Raw genomic sequence first — 11652 nt, forward strand, 5'->3', positions numbered from 1 at the left:
TGATTTGTATTCTAAAACCCACAAGAAGAGAACACGGTGTTCCCTAATGATTAATCTTGTATGATTAATGATTATTCCCAGATCTTGAAATTCAGCGAAGGCCTTCAAAATTAGGTTGACTGTCCACTGTGTTTATCACCCGCAAGCCACGTACACACACCCCGTCCCATGAGGATCAAAGTTTTCCAGATCTTTGGAATTTGAAAACAAACCTTGGAACTAAGCCCTCCTTTCCTGTCTTCCCTCTCTTGTCCGCCCCTTCAGTTAAATTTGTTACCCTACAGATTGTGAGAATAAGGATGAGGCATTTGGGTATTTACAAGGAAGCCTTTGGTGGGTGGCAGAAGAGACGCTGGCTTGTTCAGGATATCTGGGTCAATCAATCACCTGCTCCTTAACTCAGCAGTTAATTTGTCACTTGCCTTGAGCTCCTTGTCACAACTGTTGAGAGATCAAAACAATGCAAGGAAGTGTAAGATTAAATCCGATCTTTGATGTATTCAGGATTCTTTTTTTCATGGGCATCTCTGTGGTCTATTCTCTTTTCTATTATTTTCTCTTTTCTATTATTTTCCATATTACACCCCTCCTGCGTGAGCTGCATTGGTTACCGGTTGCCCTCCGGGTGAGATTTAAGGTGCTGGTACTTACCTTTAAAGCCCTACATGGCTTAGGCCCGGGATACTTGCAGGACCATCTGCTGCCGGGAACGAATTCCCATCGCCCAGTACGCTCACACAGAGAAGGCCTCCTCAGGGTACCGTCGGCTAGACAATGTCGGCTGGAGACCCCCAGGGGAAGGGCCTTCTCTGTGGGAGCGCCAGCCCTGTGGAACCAGCTCCCCCCTGAGCTTCGGATGGCCCAAGATCTCCGGTCCTTTCGCCGCAGCCTCAAAACACTCCTTTTCCACCTGGCTGACCTGGACTGACAGGGATTTTAATTATGTTTTTAATTTTTAACTCTAACTTTTAATTTATTTTAATTTTAATTTATTGTACAGAGGCCTTTAATTTTAATTTTTATCTTAACTTCTGTATTTATTATATGTTACTGTTGTTAGCCGCCCTGAGTCCTTCGGGAGATAGGGCGGCATATAAGTCACAATAATAAATAAATATTCTATTCTATTCTATTCTATTCTATTCTATTCTATTCTATTCTATTCTATTCTATTCTATTCTATTCTATTCTATTCTATTCTATTCTATTCTATTCTAATTCTATTCTATTCTATTCTATTCTAATTCTATTCTGTTCTGTTCTGTTCTGTTCTGTTCTGTTCTATTCTATTCTATTTCTATTCTATTCTATTCTATTCTATTCTAATTCTGTTCTATTCTGTTCTGTTCTGTTCTGTTCTATTCTATTCTATTCTAATTCTATTCTATTCTATTCTATTCTATTCTATTCTATTCTATTCTATTCTATTCTAATTCTGTTCTGTTCTGTTCTGTTCTGTTCTATTCTATTCTAATTCTATTCTATTCTATTCTATTCTATTCTATTCTATTCTATTCTATTCTATTCTATTCTATTCTAGTTCTGTTCTGTTCTGTTCTGTTCTATTCTATTCTATTCTATTCTAATTCTATTCTATTCTATTCTATTCTGTTCTATTCTATTCTATTCTATTCTAAATTCTGTTCTGTTCTGTTCTGTTCTGTTCTATTCTATTCTAATTCTATTCTATTCTATTCTATTCTATTCTATTCTATTCTATTCTAATTCTGTTCTGTTCTGTTCTGTTCTGTTCTATTCTATTCTATTCTATTCTATTCTATTCTATTCTATTCTATTCTATTCTATTCTATTCTAATTCTATTCTATTCTAATTCTATTCTATTCTATTCTATTCTATTCTATTCTATTCTATTCTATTCTATTCTATTCTATTCTCTATTCTCTATTCTCTATTTTCTTTCTATTCTATTCTATTCTGATTTCGGGGCCAGCTGGATCAGGATGTTTCTCTGTCCATCATGGATGTTTTTTTTTAAAAAAATAATTCTGCTCTGTTAGCTTTTTTTCTCTCCCACCTTGCCATGCTGGAGGTTAATGTCCAGTGGATAAGAGATAACTCAGAGGTTGCCCTTTCCCTGCTCCCAAATCATATGAGCTGGCAAAAACAGGTCTTTGAGGATGGCCATCCCTCCCTCCTGTTCCAGCCAAACGTAGGGAGTCCTCATCTTACAGCCAAGGTTGCCTACCCCTGGCCGAGACGTCCCTTAGCAGACACCCGTTCAGCAAAGTCAGAAACAGGAAAATTTATTTATTTATTGATGGGATTTATATCCCGCCCTATCTCCCGAAGGACTCAGGGTTTCAGTCTGAGCTTTGCCCTCTTGTAAAGCTTCTGGCCAGAACTGAACGTTATCACGAAAGTCTGTGCCTATGGGGAAAGAAGATTAGTCTTGACACAGACACACAGACACACACACACACACCTGTTTACACAAGAATTACACAAGCAGCAATTGTCCCCTTCCCAAGAGAATTGATGGGGCTGGCCGGTATAGACGGGGGTGGGGTGGGGTGGTGGTGGTGGAAGGGGACATAAGCGCCAATCATGGTCAGAAAAGATCAGGCACGAAGGGCTGGGCTCTTTGGAGAAGGTATAAAATACCCAGCCTCTGCTTAAAACACATTTCTTCTCCAGATAGTCTCTTTTAAATTCTTCACACAGGTAAGGATCAAAGGCTTTTCTTTAAAAAAAATGAAAAGTAAGTAAATAATAGTAATCTGTCTGTCTATTTATTATCTGTCTGTCTGTCTGTCTGTGTCTGTCTGTCTGTCTGTCTGTCTGTCTGTCTGTTTGCCTGCCTGCCTGCCTGCCTGCCTATCTATCTATCTATCTATCTATCTATCTATCTATCTATCTATCTATCTATCTATCTATCTATCTATCTATCTATCTATCTATCTATCTATCTCCTAATCTGTCTATTTACCTGTCTGTCTGTCTCTCATTATTTAATATATGCATTTAAAATGGCTTTGCTAAATATGGGGCAGGCAAGCAACCAACCGTGGCAACCATCTTTTTAGTTTGGGGGAAAAAACCATTTTATATTTCCGACATATCCCTCTTCTGCGTGACTCTGTCTAAGCATAGATGTTGTGTTACTAAATCAAACCAGGACTGTTGCCCATTGTCAGCTCACTTCACCTGGTTAAGGAAGTTAAGGAGTTTTCTGGCATGTCAAGTATCAAAGTTTCTAGTCCCTATGATGGCATTAAAAAATAATAATCAGAAGTTCAACTGGCTGAGTCATAAATTTCCAAGAGAAGGACAGCTGGATGAGCTAGGCAAGGAATAATTAATGATATTTTTCCCCCTTCTCTGTCTGTTTCCCCTTCTTCGTCCCCCTTTCTCTCCAGTAGGCTGAACTCAAAGCAGGTGAGAAAATGAAAGTTTTTGCCTTGATCCTCCTGCTGATCAGCATTTGCTGTGTAAAAGGTACGTAAAAGTAGAGGATGTATTTTTTTAATAAGCAGCCAACTTGGTGCTATTGATTTCTGAGAAAATATTATGCCTGAACAGACACATTGACCATTAGAAGGTTTTGGAAAGGCCAGCTTTCTACCAATGAAAACAGAGTATTTGGAAGGACCCCAATTTTATATGAAATGACAGAATCTACCAAGCAACATTTGCAAGACTGGGTTATTATCCGCCGAAGAAAATCAATCCTAGTTTTTCTCCTTTGTGGGACACAGCCCTGTCCTTTTCTGGCATAATTTATATCTTTATTATCTATCTATCTATCTATCTATCTATCTATCTATCTATCTATCTATCTATCTATCTATCTCTAAGGTAAAGGTAAAGGTTCCCCCGCACATGCGTGCTAGTCGTTTCCGACTCTAGGGGCCGGTGCTCATCTCCGTTTCAAAGCCGAAAAGCCAGCGCTTGTCCGAGGACGTCTCCGTGGTCATGTGGCCGGCATGACTAGACGCCAAAGGTGCACGGAACGCTGTTAACTTCCCACCGTAGCGGTCCCTATTTTTCTACTTGCATTTTTACGTGCTTTCGAACTGCTAGGTTGGCAGAAGCTGGGACGAGTAACAGGCACTCACTCTGCTACGTGGCACTCGGGATTCGACCCGCCAAACTGCCGACCTTCTGATCGACAAGCTCAGCGTCCTAACCCACTGAGCCACCGCATCCCTATCTATCTCTATCTGTCTCTATATCTATATATGTATATGTATATATGTAGATCTTTGGTCATTCGGGTTTTTTCCCCATGTAGAATTGAAGGTATAAGAGCAACGTTTCGACGAAATCTCATCCGTCATCCTCAGGCTGGTGGCTTCAGCTTCGTTCTTCTGGGAGAAGTGTGTGGTAGTGTGTGGTAGTGTGGTAGTACCACACACTTCTCCCAGAAGAACGAAGCTGAAGCCACCAGCCTGAGGATGACGGATGAGATTTCGTCGAAACGTTGCCCTTATACCTTCAATTCTACGTGGGGAAAAACCCGAATGACCAAAGATCTACATACAAACACCCGCGAAAACCTCAGAAAACAAATATATATATATATATATATATATATATATATATATATATATATATATATATATATATATATATATATATAATATATAAATGTATCATTATATAAATTATATATACACACACACATATACAGTGTTTTTTTTTTGTAAAAGAAGAAGGTGCCAGAACTCACACGTCATATAACCCGCCTTGCCTTCCCTACAAGGTTCTATCCAAAAAAGGTGCCGGAACTCCGTTCTGAGCGTTCTATGAGAACGTTCCATCGGCAGCCTTCCTGGGCTCTTGATTCTCATCCATGTTTCCTGTGTGTTTTTTTACACAGGCGGTGTAGTGAAACGTCAAGCGGAGGAAGAACCTCCAGTTGAAGCCTCAAAGCGCTTCACTGCTCAGTTCACTGAATTAATCCAGAGGCTGCAGCAGCAAACCGAAGGGTTCGCTTCATCCATCGACAAATTTGGGCAAACGACGGTAGAAGACATAAGGACCCAAATAGAGTAAGAGCTGGGGTTTTCCCCCCCCCCCCAAGTCCCTTCTTCCTTCTAGTCCTCGACTTACGACCACAATTCAGCCCAAAATTTATGTCCAATGGTCGTAAGTAAGGGGGGAAAGGGCCAAAAGGCGCTTTTTTCCCATTGCTGTGGTAACTTTCAAAGGAACACTAAAGGAACTGTCGTAATTCGACGACTTGCATTCAGATGATGCCTGGAATTTGGGTGCAGGCATAACTGATTTTATTAAACGCGGAACCTCCATGTTTGGCAGCAGTCTACCTTAAGAGCGGAAGGGCCCTGGGTTAAAAGCTCTTCGAGGTGCTTCTGTGGGGTAGAAAATGAGTAAGCTTCTGTTTGTTTGTTTTTTAATTTTCTTTTTTCCTTTCCCCCCCCCCTCCCTGCAGGACAGCAGTTCAGCAATTACAAGACAGCCTTCATCCTTTCACCGAGCAGATGCAGCAACATATGGCCCAATTGTTCAAACTCCCTGTTCAGGCCCAGCAACCTGCCGAAGAAGGAGCGTGAAGTCGACTCTCTCAAAATTGTGTTCTCCGTTTCCTTCTGCGCAGGGTGTATATTTAGCAAAATCCTGGGGCTTTTTCCTGAATTGAAAATGTTGGCAGATAAATAAAGACAAATCGTTTCTCCTTTCCTTATCTGTGTGTCTAATCTGATTGAAAACTCGGGGTCTTAAGGAAAGATGCCCAGTGGTGTCCCAGTTTTGCATTCTGGACACCTACCTCCGGTCTGTTTTCCTGCTTTTTGGGGCGCCTGACTTCCTGGAATCCCGGCCCTGGCTTCACCCAGGCATCTTAAGTCATCAGCTTCGGGAACCCCCTGCCAGGCTTTTGGTTCTCGGGAACTCAAATCTCATTTAGTACCATAAGGGCTAGAATCTTTGAACTGTAGGAGAAGCTCCAGGTAACAGAGCAGATCATCTGCATACAGAAGGACCAAAGTCCAATGGCTGACTCATCCAAGAAGGTAAAATACTTGAAGATTGATTTGCAAGGTGAAGGAAAAGGTTGGATGACAATAACATAATCAAATAGATAAGCAGACAGATAGAGAAAGATCTACCGATGGATGCATGGATGAATGAACAGATAGATGCAATAGATAAAACCCACCTCAAGGGATTGTTGTAGGGAAAATAGGGGGAGGAAGGAATATTAGGTAGGTTCACCACCTTGAGTTATTTATAAATATTTAATAACATATTTACAGAGGTCATGGTTCAGTGATACACAATTCTAATATAGTGCATTATGCACACAAATAAAAATATAAGTTTAAGTAGAATATCCTTTGTGTCCCACAAAGGAACCTTGGTGGAGCAGTGGGCTAATGTCTCCTTAAGTAACACCAGCTGCCTGCAATTAGTGCAGGTTCGCATCCCACCAGGCTGAAGGTTGACTCAGCCTTTCATCCTTCCCAGGTAGGTAAAATGAGGACCCAGATTGTTGGGGGCAATTAAGCTGACTTTGTAAAAATGCCGCTTGGGGGGTGGTGAAAGCCCTAATAAGCAGGCATATACATAGAATGAAGGCTACTGCTAAGCACTTTGATTTGTGCTTCTTAGATTGTAAGCCGCCCTGAGTCTTCGGAGAAGGGCGGGATATAAATGGGATTAAAATAAATAAATAAATATAAATATATTCTATCTATCTATCTATCTACATGTCATATATATGAACATTTTTCATTTATGACCATTGCAGCATACCTGTGGTCACGTGATCAAAATTCAGACACTTATTTAGTTATTTATTTATTGATGGGATTTATATCCCGCCCTATCTCCCGAAGGACTCAGGGCGGCTAACAACAAAACATATAATAAGTACATAAATCAAGATAAAATGAAATTGAGAACATCAGTGCAATAAAAAATTAGAGAATTTAAAAAATGAATTAAAAATACTAAATATAAATTAATTAAAATGCCTGTTAGTCTAGGTCAGCCTGGTGGAACAGGTGTGTTTTGAGGCCGCGGCGAAAGGATTGGAGGTTTTGGGCCATCCGAAGCTCAGGGGGGAGCTGATTCCATAGGGTTGGCGCTCCCACAGAGAAGACATTGCCTAGCTGACGGTACCCTGAGGAGGCCTTCTCTGTGTGAGCGTACTGGACGATGGGAATTTGTTCCCGGCAGCAGATGGTCCTGCAAGTATCCCGGACCTAAGCCATGTAGGGCTTTAAAGGTAAGTACCAGCACCTTAAATCTCACCCGGAGGGCAACTGGTAGCCAATGCAGCTCACGCAGGAGGGGTGTAATATGGGAGTATCGGGGAGCTCCCATCACAACCCGTGCAGCTGCATTCTGCACCAGCTGAAGCCTCCGGGTGGTCTTCAAGGGCAGCCCCATGTAGAGAGCATTACAGTAATCAATACGGGAGGTAACGAGTGCGTGGGTGACTGTACGTAGGGCATCTCGGTCCTTGACAGGTGAACGCTTGGCAAGTGGCTCCTATTTACGACAGTTGCAGTGTTCTGAGGTCACGTGATCCCCTTTTGGGAACTTCTGACAAGCAAAGTCAACGGGGAAGCCAGATTCACTTAACAACCGTGTTTCTACTGAGTCACTTAACAACTGTGGCAAGAAAGGTCATAATGTGGGGCAAAATTCACTTAACAACTGTTCCACTTAGCAACAGAAATTTTGGGCTGAATTGTGCTCATACGTTGAGGACTACCTGCATATATCTATCTATATCTCTCTCTCTGTCTGTCTGTCTGTCTGTCTGTCTGTCTGTCTATCTATCTATCTATCTATCTATCTATCTATCTATCTATCTATCTATCTATCTATCTATCTATCTATCTATCTATCTATCATCCATCCATCCTATCTATCTATCATCCATCCATCCTATCTATCTATCTACCTACCTACCTACCTATCCATCCTATCTATCTATCTATCTATCTATCTATCTATCTATCTATCTATCTATCCCATCCATCTCTCTATCATATACCTATCATCTCTCTATCTATAATATAATATAATAAATATAATAATATAATATAATATAATATAATATAATATAATATAATATAATAATATAATAATATAATATAATATAATATAATATAATATAATATAATATAATATAATATAATATAATATAATATAATATAATATAATATAATATAATAATATAAATACACATACACACAATATGTGGCCCACACAAACCAACCAGATTAGGCTCAGGACGATGCGTCATTCGCATCCCCTCCCATCCCAACCTGCCTTCTACCCGCAATTCATTCGTTTCGTACATACGACCTGTCAAACTCGCGACCTCACGCGACGTCTCGGATCTTTTTCTCTATTGCCGGCCATGGAGTGGGCGCGGTTTCCTGATGACGCGACCGGCCCGCGGGCCGGCAGGTTGACACCACTTCCGCGCCAGCAGTCATCATGGCGGCTCCTTTCCCTATTTTCCTCACGCATTTCCGGTTGAAGCCCTTCGGCCTCGATCAGGAGGACGACTGTGGCTGCTTTGCTCTTGCGTTAGTGAAGCCACTTCCGGCCCCGCCTTCCTCTTTCTCCCTGAGTAAAGATGGCAGACGAGGCGACCCGGCGAGTAGTGGCTGCGTTGCCGCTGCTGAAAACCAACGCCGGGCCGCGGGATCAAGAGCCGTGGATCCAGCGGCTGAAGGAGGAGTACCAAGCGCTCATTAAGGTCCGTACTTTATTTACTTAAAGGCAGGGAAAGTTATATTCCGGCGTTTTACGTGTCTTTTTCAACGTTTCGCGTTGCCGACGGTGGCTCCAGAGGGTCAAACTAAGCCAGGACGCAGGAACGTTTCTGCTCCTTTCCCTCAAGTCAGGCGAGTCAATACGGTCGTGGGGAAGACGATCAAGGGAGACAGCAGCCTCAAACTTAAAAGTTGGATTTGCAAAATTTCAGGCAGGACCACCATGCCTGCCTGAAGCATCCCTCGTTGCTTTGCAAAATGTCTTTTTGTTTGTTCCTGTAGTACGTGGAGAACAATAAGAATGCCGACAATGACTGGTTCAGGTTAGAATCCAACAAGGAAGGTACCAGGTAAGGGAGATAAAGAAAAAAAAAGATATATTTATTGAGGGAATGCACGCTGCATCTGTTGAAGCTTCCAGATTCAGTGCTTGGCATCGCTCAGGATGGGGCAAGTGGGCTGGTTCTGACTTTATTTATTTATTAGTTGCATTTGTATACCGCCCTTTCCCTGAGGACTCAGGGCGGTTTACAGGGAATTAAAAATCAAAACATACAAAAGTTAAAACCTTTACTTTCTGTGAAAAATTTGGGTGGTATACAGGCAGTCCTTGACTTATGACCCCAATGGAGCCCCAAATTTATGTTGCTAAAGTAGACAGTTCAGTGAGTTTTGCCCCATTTTACTTTCTTACCCAAGTTGTAAAGTGAATCACTGCAGGAATGCTGCAACGGTCGTAAATGTGAAAAACGGTCACTGTTTTCAGTGCGTTGTAACTTTTGAACGGTCATCAAAACAACGTTTGTAAGTTGATGACTACCTTTTTTCCCTTTCTGTTTTTCTCTCTGTAGGTGGTTTGGGAAGTGTTGGTACATCCACAACCTCTTAAAATACGAATTTGCTGTTGAGTTTGATGTGAGTTTTACCCAATATATTATTTGATGTTTTCTTATTCCTTTTTTCCCTTTTACTTTTCTGAATTAATTTGCATTCCTGGTCTCTCCTTCTCCATCCTGATGGGACTTCTTTCCTAAGAATTGCTTGGCACTCCTAGTCTGCTTCCTTTTCAGATTCCAGTTACTTATCCATCTACTGCACCGGAAATTGCTATTCCAGAACTGGATGGCAAAACAGCCAAAATGTACAGGTCAGTTGTGCTTAAAATTCATACTTGTTAGAGGGTACTTGATATCTCCTGTAATCTGTCAATTGCACTTTCTTAAAATCTGACACACACACTTTTTTCTTACAGGGGAGGCAAGATATGCCTGACGGACCATTTTAAGCCCTTGTGGGCTCGGAACGTACCAAAATTTGGACTAGCCCACCTCATGGCCTTGGGGGTGAGTTTCTGACACGTTGGGGAGCATTTGACTGGAAGGAGAAGAACTTCAAAAGAAAAGAAGCAAAATTTGGGTTAGGTTGGATGCAGATACCACAGTGACAGATTTCAGTGAGCAAGCGCTATTTTTTTTGTAATCCTTGTTTAGTTGAAATTACGATGCTGGGAAAAGTGACTTACGACCTATTTTTGCAAGTTACGACTGTTACAGTGACCTCCCTCCCCCTGTTGTCACGTGATCAAAATTTGAGTGCTTGATAACTGACAGGTGTTTACAATGGGTGCAGCGTCCTGGAATTGCATCCTTCCCTGCTGGCTTCCCACAAGGAAAGTCAGTAAAGGGAGCCAGCTTTGTTTAATGACTGTGTCATTCACTCAAGAACTGCAGTGATTCACTTAACGGTGGCAAAAAAGGCTGTAAAATCAGCTGCAATCTTCCGACCAGACTCCCTTAATGACTTTTGGGTGGGGAAGTTATAAACTCAGGTTGGTCATGGGATGCCTTGTTTATTGACCGTCATGATTTACAAGCTGCGATGTTAGGCTCATTTATGGTTGTAAGTCAAGGACAACTTGTTCTGTTTTTTTGTCTAGCCTCGCGTGTCGTACAAACTCACTTTATTATTTCCTTTGCCTTAACAGCTGGGGCCGTGGCTAGCTGTAGAGATTCCTGATCTGATATCCAAAGGGCTAATCGAACACAAAGACAAATGAAGCCCCCACCTCACTAATTCTGCTAGGACCCTCCGGCACTCGGATCCTTGATAGTGACTGTCATATATTTCTGTGTCTTAATTTCTTCTTGTGGATTGCTAGCCAATCTGTGCATTGTGTCTGTCTAGCACAACAAATTAAAAATAATCCTTCTGATCTGTAACCATGACTTGGAGTTCACCGAGACATATTTGACCTAGTTTATTTATTTAAGAAAAGTACCAGCATGCCAATTTTTCAGAACTTTGGAGACTACTTGCAATTTGCATGCTACTTTTAAAAAAAATGGTTTAAAAGATTATTGAAAACATAGAATGCGAACAACTTGAAACAAGACCAGACAGATTGACTCTTCAAGAACATGACCTGAGGTTTTCTGCCAATTTATGCTATAAAATTGGTACAGCTGGATTGTGCAAAACACCCATCAACCTCATTTCTGATTTGCAAATAAATTCTTTAGCTTGTGCTCGGAGGGAGTCTATTCGCAACCTTCATTTTTTTTTCTTGTTGTTTCTCAACCTAGCTTTAATTTTGTCCGTGACATTCATTGATGGATTTCAAGGTGTTGATGGTTTTTTTAAAAAATGAATTGTACAGGTAATGTTTGATTTATAACGATTGACTTGGTGATTAATCGAAGTTACAACAGCCCTTAAAAAAAGTGAGAAGTTCCTTGCATTTGATGACCTTTGCACCATTCCTATATTCAAAATTTTGACATATGGCAACTGGCATATATTTGCATATCTCGGGGTGTCTGTGTGTGCAAATCCACTTAGGGCTAGGTGTCCACGAATTCGGACAGCAAAATGGACATTTCCAATGGATTTGTAGGACACGGCTATGTATAAGAGGGTGCTGACTTCAAGCCTACT

The 11652-nt window shown here is 41.3% G+C and overlaps 2 protein-coding genes across 3 annotated transcripts; both read left to right on the forward strand.

The window, feature by feature from the left end:
- Positions 1 to 126: 126 nt before the first annotated feature.
- On the forward strand, positions 127 to 6146 carry LOC308675498 (uncharacterized protein). Its single transcript, XM_081340888.1, has 3 exons — positions 127 to 3457; positions 4842 to 5013; positions 5415 to 6146. The coding sequence occupies exons 1-3, from the start codon at positions 3406 to 3408 to the stop codon at positions 5533 to 5535; spliced, it is 345 nt and encodes a 114-aa protein (XP_081197014.1). The 5' UTR covers positions 127 to 3405; the 3' UTR covers positions 5536 to 6146.
- Positions 6147 to 8466: 2320 nt separating this feature from the next.
- Positions 8467 to 10943, forward strand: UFC1 (ubiquitin-fold modifier conjugating enzyme 1). 2 transcript variants are annotated; one of them, XR_014028154.1, is made up of 6 exons: positions 8467 to 8702; positions 9001 to 9068; positions 9570 to 9633; positions 9789 to 9865; positions 9971 to 10171; positions 10703 to 10943. XR_014028154.1 is itself a non-coding variant. In XM_081340975.1 (6 exons), the coding sequence occupies exons 1-6, from the start codon at positions 8580 to 8582 to the stop codon at positions 10772 to 10774; spliced, it is 495 nt and encodes a 164-aa protein (XP_081197101.1). In that variant the 5' UTR covers positions 8467 to 8579; the 3' UTR covers positions 10775 to 10943. The 2 variants fall into 2 exon arrangements, 1 of the variants encoding a protein (XP_081197101.1); XM_081340975.1 differs by having other exon boundaries at positions 9971 to 10061.
- Positions 10944 to 11652: the final 709 nt, after the last annotated feature.

Source organism: Vipera berus (assembly GCF_964194415.1).
Source record: "Vipera berus genome assembly, chromosome: 16".
NCBI classification, from domain to species: domain Eukaryota; kingdom Metazoa; phylum Chordata; class Lepidosauria; order Squamata; family Viperidae; genus Vipera; species Vipera berus.

Bases quoted from the DNA above. Each gene is read 5' to 3' on its own strand.
- LOC308675498 (XM_081340888.1), top strand. From the start codon at position 3,406: ATGAAAGTTTTTGCCTTGATCCTCCTGCTGATCAGCATTTGCTGTGTA. The intron at 3,458-4,841 runs GTACGTAAAAGT...TTTTTTACACAG, and splicing joins CAGCATTTGCTGTGTAAAAG to GCGGTGTAGTGAAACGTCAA. The intron at 5,014-5,414 runs GTAAGAGCTGGG...CCCTCCCTGCAG, and splicing joins GACATAAGGACCCAAATAGA to GACAGCAGTTCAGCAATTAC.
- UFC1 (XM_081340975.1), top strand. From the start codon at position 8,580: ATGGCAGACGAGGCGACCCGGCGAGTAGTGGCTGCGTTGCCGCTGCTG. The intron at 9,069-9,569 runs GTAAGGGAGATA...TTCTCTCTGTAG, and splicing joins TCCAACAAGGAAGGTACCAG to GTGGTTTGGGAAGTGTTGGT. The intron at 9,634-9,788 runs GTGAGTTTTACC...CTTCCTTTTCAG, and splicing joins AATTTGCTGTTGAGTTTGAT to ATTCCAGTTACTTATCCATC.